General features: G+C 27.8%; 1 protein-coding gene across 1 annotated transcript in view; it reads right to left on the bottom strand.

The window, feature by feature from the left end:
• LOC107452301 (zinc finger protein sens) overlaps positions 1–5,931 on the bottom strand; it is a 12,947-nt gene extending 7,016 nt beyond the window's left edge. The window contains exon 1 of the mRNA XM_016068677.3: positions 5,662–5,931. Within this exon, the coding sequence (XP_015924163.2) occupies positions 5,662–5,800 (139 nt within the window). The 5' untranslated portion in view covers positions 5,801–5,931. The remainder of the gene's footprint in view (positions 1–5,661) is intronic.
• Between the last annotated feature and the right edge of the window lie 3,207 nt (positions 5,932–9,138).

Here is a 9,138-nt window from a genome sequence, read left to right as displayed (position 1 = left end):
TATATATATATATATATATATATATATATAGCATATTCTTTATATTTTATTTTCTGTTTCTACGTGATATTTATACTTATTGTGTTCTATTTTATTTGCTGTAATTTTTTGCAAAATTTTTTGAGTGTTTCTCACACTATTGTATTGATAAATTTTGCTTTGGCTATATTGATGCAATATTAGAAAGCACTATTTTTTGCGGATATAATCGTGTGAGCTGGTGAAAAGATTATATCTTTTATTTTTCGGATTTTTTAAAATTTTTGGACTTTTTTTACCGGTTTTTTGTTACTTTTATTTTTATTATTATTTTTCTCTTTTTTCCCCCTTTTTTCATTGTTCTGTAATTTTTCCCTTGTTTTCTCTCACTATCTCTCTCTCTATATATATATATATCCGAGAAAATCCAGAAGATAACTCTTGGATCAAGTTTTGGGAGAAATTTGCCTTCCTGGAGAACTTATAAATGATAAATCAGAAGAAATTACGGGGACTGATGAGCGGAGCGAGCTAGGAGTGAAGCATCCTAATCCAATTAAATTGGATGATTTGGTTTAAACTTAGCATCTTATTGAATTTGCTGTAAATTAGAACAGTGTTCTCGTTCAACAAATTTCAAAATTTCCAGCAGTGTATTTGAATAGTTATTGAAATTTAGAAATTTATCGCAGTTGGAATAATATGAAGATAAGCTAAAATTTTCTTTTTACATAGAGCTGTTTATTGGTATTGTTTCCAGGTAGGCACTTTAAAAGTTTCGGATAAATACTCTAGTTAACAACCCTCTACACATCTAATTTACGATTCTTAAGGGGAAAAAAATCACTTGTAACACTTAAAGGGCATCTCAAACTTTATGATTTCAAGATGAGGTGACAGTTAAACAAAAAACTATTACAAACCAGTGAATGTCTCGAGAATTTCTTTTAAGTGAAGGTTCTATAAATGAACATAAATAAAGCAGAATGCTTACATATATATTTGTGCGTATATGCATGAACAAATAGCATTAGAAACGACCATTTTTTTTTTCAATTTAATTTTGGGAGCTGTTAAAATTTAGGCCTTTTCAAGATTGGATTCTAAATTTCAAATATTTTATATGGTTTTTCGAAATAAAGTAAAATCGTAATTATTTTCAAGAAATATGTTTCCAACTTGGTAAATAAATTTATTTCCTTGCGTTCAAAAATATTTTGGCAAAAAAATGAAGTCGAACGATTTCCGTGAAGTACTTGGAACAGCAATAGAATTAATTACAACTAGGACTGGGCTATAAATCGATATATCGCGACATATCGATTTAACGCCTATATCGCAAACCGATACAGCGACTTTCATTCCAAGCGATGCATCAGAAATCTGATTTAAGCCGTCGAGTGACGAAGACAATATAACGATATAGCGATACACGCAAGGACTTTCTCTTACGTTCCGATGCCAACTCGCGCTGTGGAAGACGATATTGTTTCGTTATATTGAGACGGCCTTGACTGATGAGCGATAGAATCAGAATCACTTTTGAGACCTTATATCATTCGATGTTTATTCGTTTTTCGCANTAAATGTATTCTGAAAATTTCAAGCAAATCCCTTCATAATTTCAAAAAAAAAATTTGAAAGCCCCTTGTCGCCTTTTAACGCCATTCTAAAATCAAATCTCGAGATTCGCATTCACGCGATTTTAAAACCAAACATCAGGATTCGTATTAATGCGATTTTAAAATCAAACATCGAGATTCATATTCACACAATTTAAATAAATAAATAAAGTACTCGCATCGATATTTTTTTTTTTAAATGTTGATAACAATCTGTGGATAAATACTTCCTATGTATGTAGGAAGCATAAATCAACAAGCACTTTTTTCTCGCTCAAATTTCAGAGATTTTTCAATTATTAAAAAACGTCCTCTTACACGTAACGTTTTTGGCTTTTCTACTTTCAATTTTTTTTTTTTTTGGTTTTTTACCAAATTCAACCCCGTGGTATGAATCAATACAGAGTTCTATAAAAATTAAACATTATAAAAAAAATTTCGAACAAATTCCTCGAAAACAAGATGGCGACGAAAGGGGTAAAACAAATTACAAGAATTAATCAATGCGTACAGAAAGTTTTTCAATTGAGATTTTATGTTCATTGAAAGTTTTTCATTTTATCTAAGTCTGCCTTTAAGAAACTTAAATTTAACCACACTTAACTCATGGTTAAACCCGAGTTAAGTAATTCATGGTTTTAAACCTAAACCATAAAGTTTAAATGCAGAAAAAATATGGCAGATTACTTATTATTAGATTAAGTTATCCTGCAATCATTTGTTTGCATTTTGATATTGAAAATATTTTTTTTTCTATACTTTAAATTTTAAAATACCAATGGAGTAGACAAATTTTGACATGAAAAACTTCTCTCGCGGTATGGTGTCCTCTTTTCATTCTTTAACGAAGAAGGGACATCATTGTCCCCTTTATATATATTTCTTTCTGAATCACTAATTACAAGCAAAAATACATTTTGGAATTTTTTAATTGCAAAAAACAGTCTAATAGTTACTAGAAAAATATTTTATACTGTCGGAATTATTTGTACTTAAATATTAAATCAAAAAAAGAAGTAGATTGAAAAAAACTATCAATAGTTGATTTTGCAAATTAAAAAAATTTTTAATGCTGAATAAGTGTTTCTCTTAGAACTAAATAATATGCAAATAAGTGCATAATTTAAAAATTATTATTTGGAAGTGAGCCGTGTTTAGAAAATTTTACCTTTAAGCTTTTCGGGACGGGCGAGTCACAAATATATCCGTATGGAATCAGAAACAGGATGGGAAAAAAATAAAAAGCGGTAGCTTAAGTTTGGTCATGGCAAATTTGACAACCTCATTTTTGCATTCACTTTAAATCTAATACATTCAATCTATGTTTGTTAAAAGTGTAACTATATAATCTTTAATTTGAACTAAGTCTTGGGGACATAAATAAGGATAACTATTATTACTCTGCCCACAAATAAACGGCTATAAAAATAGTTTGACTACCAGTTTTACCTTTTTTAACCGTGATTGTCACCGCCCTGAGAATGCATATATGACTCTCCCATCATGAAGATGTAAACGAAAGAAAAAAAAGAAGATAATTTCCCCTTATTTTGACCTACACTAAAGCAAAATAATGAAAGAAGTATAAAAAATATGTTTAATACAAATTCTGTTTTAAAGGGTTAAGTATATTTTGGAGGCAGATAAGAAACAATAATCCTTCTGAATAACATTCAATATAACGATAGAATACTCAAAAGTACTTTGTTCAAAATGTCATGATTTGGATGTTCTATTACTTGTTGTGATTGTATTTAATAAGTGCAAGTGCAATTAAGTAAATTACTTTTTGGATACAGAGATAAAAAAACAATAATCTTTCTGAATAACATTCGATATAACGATAGAATACTCAAAAGTACTTAGTTCAAAATGTCATGATTTGGATGTTCTATTACTTGTTATGATTGTATTTAATAAGTGCAAGCGCAATTAAGTAAATTACTTTTTGGATACAGAGATAAAAAAACAATAATCTTTCTGAATAACATTCAATCTAACGACAGAATACATAAAAGTACTTAGTTCAAAAGATTGGTGATTTGGATGTTCCATTACTTGTTATGATTGTATTTAATAAGTGCAAGTGCAATTAAGTAAATTACTTTTTGGATACAGAGATAAAAAAACAATAATCTTCCTGAATAACATTCAATGTAACGATAGAATACTCAAAAGTACTTAGTTCAAAATGTCATGATTTGGATGTTCTATTACTTGTTATGATTGTATTTAATAAGTGCAAGTGCAATTAAGTAAATTACTCTTTTGATACAGAGATAAAAAAAAACAATAATCTTTCTGAATAACATTCAATACAACGATAGAATACTCAAAAGTACTTAGTTCAAAATGTCATGATTTGGATGTTCTATTACTTGTTATGATTGTATTTAATAAGTGCAAGTGCAATTAAGTAAATTACTTTTTTGATACAGAGATAAAAAAACAATAATCTTTCTGAATAACATTCAATCTAACGATAGAATACTCAAAAGTACTTAGTTCAAAATGTCATGATTTGGATGTTCTATTACTTGTTATGATTGTATTTAATAAGTGCAAGTGCAATTAAGTAAAGAATTCTAACGCAGAAAACATACTTGTCAATACATTTACAGATCTCGAAGCTCGCATTTTTAATTCCCAATTTATGACCTGAAGCAGAAGAAAGTAAATTTCATGACCAACGGCTTGATAGTGGTAATGTGGTCAGCATTGCGCACTTGCAGCCTTTATTTGCTAGACAAGCAGGTACCCATCGATCTAAAGTTGGATAAGCTTCAAGCCGAAAAAGAGAAAAGAATCCCGTATTTTATAGTAACAGCATAGTGCCTGAACCATTATGCCATTTCAAGTTATATCGGTAATATTTAAGAATAATTTAGTCAGGAGGGTATATTGGTTTTAGAAAATATTATATTTACTTATTAACTACTTACATACTTATTAACTTTATTAATTATTTACTTATTAATTACTTTTACTTATTAACTCTTTTTTTACTCATTAACAACTAAGTTCGCGTCTACCTATCCATACATTTATCTATCCGAAATAATTTAATGGATATGAAATGTTTTATTTTCAGTAATTATTTATTCTCTATAAATATATGATATATATATAATATATAGTCTATAATGTATAATTTATAAATATATTTCACTTTCGTGGCACCATAAACTAGGACTTTTCTCTATCTATTGGTAACAATATGCTTAGTATTCAATTTGTTAGATTGTAATAATTTGAGTAGTGTTGAATACGTTAAGCATTTATTTTGAACAATTTTCTGTTTTCTAAAAAAAAATTTAGTTATAAAAATAGAAAAATAAAAGTTCAGTTAAGAAGTATGATAATTATTTTGATTTCTTTTTCTTTTTTTTTCTTTCTTAAAAAGCTGTAGAAATTTTAAACAAAAACGATGCTATGGTGCTACATACTGTTATACAAATTATTGGTGATGAAGCTTGCCTTTTTCATTGTAATTCATTGCATATAATGTAAGACTTAATAAAGTATAGCATAATAAACTATTTGTAAGGCATAACAAAGTATTACATCCTGTAGAATTGATTCTTTTTTTCATGCAAAAATATCAAGTTCGAAATTACTAAGTTAAATAGATTCTGAAAATTACCATTTTAAAAATAAGAGTTTTAATCAGCAATAAATAAATAAAAAATCAGTAATAAATAAAATCAGTAATGAGTTTTTATCAGTATTACATAATAACAGTAAGCATAAGATAGTATTAATTTTGTTTATCCATTGCGTTATTATGTTTTACGCAATAATAGGTTTTTAAATTAAAATGTAATTAATATTTTTTACTAAAAATATTGCAATTAATAAGATTTCTAATATATGAAAAATAATTTTATAAATAAGTTAATAAATTCATTTCTGAAAAAAGAAAAAACGAATAAGAAAAAAGAAGCAAAAGATGAAATGAAAACAATAAGATTGAAAAAGCAAACGATTTTTCCAGTAATAATAAATTTACTTTTTTAATTTATTTTATCAATGAAAAAAAAAATTAAAATTATTATCATACCTAATGAGGAAGGAATTTCTTCACTTTGCGAATGAATTAAATTTAGCCCACCGCTATTTGCGGCACTATCGCAATGCGTGATCATCACTCCAATCTTATTGGAGAAGGGTTTCTTCTTTATCAAAAAAGAGCGTGGCATCTCTTCTGATCGTCTGCAATGATTTTGAAGAGGAATGGATCAAACGATCATCAAATGTTGATATCTGCCATCTGTTGTCGCGTGTTTTATTCCCTGCAATGATCACAAACTTGCTGACTCGTGCCGTGTATTCCCCCTACCATTGCTTTTGATTTTATTATTTGAAAGTTTCGTAGTGTCGCCATCTATTGCTTTTTCTATTTACCCGAAAAAGTTTTTTTTAAGTCTTAAAAAGGAATGGTGGAAGGTAACTGTTCCCAATTTTTTTCGACTGTGGAATTATGCACCATCTTTCTCGGAATACCAAATTTGATGACTAAATTTCATTAGCAATTGTGAACACATAAATTAACGAAAGACTCTTAATTATTTTGAAAATATGCAATGATCTAAATTTTATTAATTATTTTAAAAACATATATTGATCTAAATTTTATCTCTTATTTTGAAAATATTGAGTGACTGAATGAAGAATGAAATTTTTCATTAGATCGTTTCAATACTACTAGTTTTAAAATTGGGTTACATATCCAACAGTTGAATTCACAGGACTGGAGTGTCATTTAATTTAGTTTCTCATAGATTTTAGTGTATGCATAAACTGAAAATGAATGAACTGAAAAAGGATTTTCGTTAAAACAAAAACTAATCAGATTTATTTATTTTCTTTACTTTGGTAGCATAAACAGGCTGTAGCGTACAGAGAAGTAACGTTAAAACAAATACGAATCTGATTTATTTATTTATTTATTTTCTTTACTCTGGTAGCATAAACAGCAGTAGCCTGTTTATGTCACCAAAAGAAGCATATAATCACTGCTTGTTTGCAAAGAAGCGCAAGTCATGTTTGCGAAGAAGCCTATAATCAGTGCTAGGATCAAATAAAAGCTTATTTAATTTGCCTATTATATTCTACATTTATTTAAATTGAATGAATCAGAAAACGGTCTGTTTATACTTCCATTTCGGTCGATGTGTAAATGAAGTTACTTTTGTTTGCATCTTTGCTGCTAGAAGAGAGAGATCCAAGTTACAATTTTTGCAATAATAAAACTTTTAAGCTGTGTAGCTCATTTTTATTTTTAAACTATGGGAGGCGAATGGGGATTTAAAATTGTACATATTTTTTTTTAATAGTGTTCCTTCAAAATAGTGTTTTTTATAATTACAAACTCACGATAACTTTTTCAAACTACAATTGGTTTAACTAAAAATTTAACAATAATATGTATTATAATGTTGTTTTCGTTACAAGTAGGCCTTTTTTTTCCCATATGCTAATAGTTTCTGATTATTGGAACGATAAATTATGACTTTTAAAGACATTTTTTCGCTGTAGTTGATTTACTATATTATCTTTTTTATAGTAATGTTTTTTTGTAATTGGTGATATGCAGAGAAAACATTTCTTGCTTTATTTTTAAACTTTTGTGACTTTTTTTACACTTATTTATTCACGAACATCAAATAATCATTCTATTTGAAAATAGATCATACATTTACTCGAATGATTAAAAATGAAGGAATAGAACTAAAATTTCAAGTAAAGAAAAGATAAGCTGTATTTTTCACTTACATTAAATAGAAGTATGATTTTCTAATTAAGTCAGTAAATGTTGATGCAGTCTTAAATTTTGAACGGGGATTAAAAATTCAATTCTACGCACACTATAAAGCACAAAATCGTGTGACTTTAATGTGAATGCAAAGAGTCATAAAATAACATTCGTAGAAGAACTCTAGAAATCATTTTTGTTTCTACCAAATAAAAACTTTGATAAAAAAGAAAAGTATCGTTTTCTGACTACAAAAAGATGCCGAAAAAGCGTCAATGAATTTATTATCAGTTACAACTAACTGATAATATCTTTTGTTACCCCGATCTTGTCGAATCCTGTCTTTGCAATACGGAAAGAAGGAAGAAGAAAAGAAAAAAACACAAACCGAAAATTATTGTTCTGTTTATTAAAAGTGCTCCTTTTTCGAAATTTTCAGTATTTATATAATAAAAAAATAAATGATTATTAAAAAGTTATTTTTGTATGAAATTTTTTTTAGTCAACATTTTTCACTTCTCTTAAAAAGTGCCCGAGAAGTGGTGAAATACGCAAACAATTAAAATTAACTGATTTTCAGACTAAACTATTAGGATCATATTTTCTAGATTGCTGCAATTCCCCTCATCTTTACTTATAGGGAGCGTTACGCTCACATTGGCCTAATCTGCGGAGAAAAAAACATGGGGACTACTGTTCCAAAATTTTGTTGTTGATTCCAGCTTAAGTTCTTAAGTTCCAGCTTTAGTTCTAAGGAAGAGATTAGGGGGTCGAATTTGCTATCCTATTGAACGCATGTTATGAAAATATTTTTTGTGAGTAATTTTAAGATTTTCAATACTATGCAAATTTTTCAAGATATTCGCCGTTTCTTTATATTTTGGATGCCCGGTAATTTACGTTTTATAACGTTGTAATTCGCATTTCATTTGTGTTAAGCTTAAAGTTCCCAATAATGATTACAGTTTATGATATGAAACAGAATATTCTTTCGTTTTTTTGCCGGGTAGTTTTTCTTCAAAAAACAGTTTGGTCATTCAAGTCATTCAAATATTTTAATAATTTAGGCTTTATGAGTTTACACATTGAATTGTTTAGATGTATGAATACCCATGCTATTTAATTAAATAATTAAACAATTTACGCATTAAATTCTTCAGATGAGCGAATAAATTTATTAATTATTAATTTAATAGCATGAATATTCATACATCTGAAGAATTTAATGAATATTCATGCTATTAAAATATTCATATGAATATTCATGCTATTAAATTAATAATTAATAAATTTACTCGCTAAATTCCTTAGATGTATGAATATTCGTGATATTTAATTAAAAAATTTAATCTATTTGTTCCTTTAAAATTACTTATAATCTGGATTTAGAATCTTATTCCTTTATTGACGAATTATTCGATTTGTTTTGAACCAGGTATTATTTTCCCTCACATGTACTTCATGGTTTTCAAATATAGCTAAAATTGTTTTTTCTGCTTACCTATAATAGATTTTTCCAAATTGCATGAATTACATGCAAAAGTTTTCGTTGCGTTTCATTACTTGCCTTAAGCCTAAGAACAATTCATAACCTACAATTATTAAATCGAAATTCTTTCTAAATTTCTCGTTCGTATCCATTTCGTTTTAGATATATAAAATGGAGTTTTAAATAACACAATTACACAAACCGAAAATCTCTTACAACCGCTAATTAATTATTTTCGATAGGTAGTCACTTGGACCGTAACTTTTTATGTCGCAGACGATGTCACGTTATTT

Source organism: Parasteatoda tepidariorum, chromosome 10 (assembly GCF_043381705.1).
Source record: "Parasteatoda tepidariorum isolate YZ-2023 chromosome 10, CAS_Ptep_4.0, whole genome shotgun sequence".
Lineage (NCBI taxonomy): Eukaryota > Metazoa > Arthropoda > Arachnida > Araneae > Theridiidae > Parasteatoda > Parasteatoda tepidariorum.
This window is presented reverse-complemented; position numbering and strand designations above follow the sequence as displayed.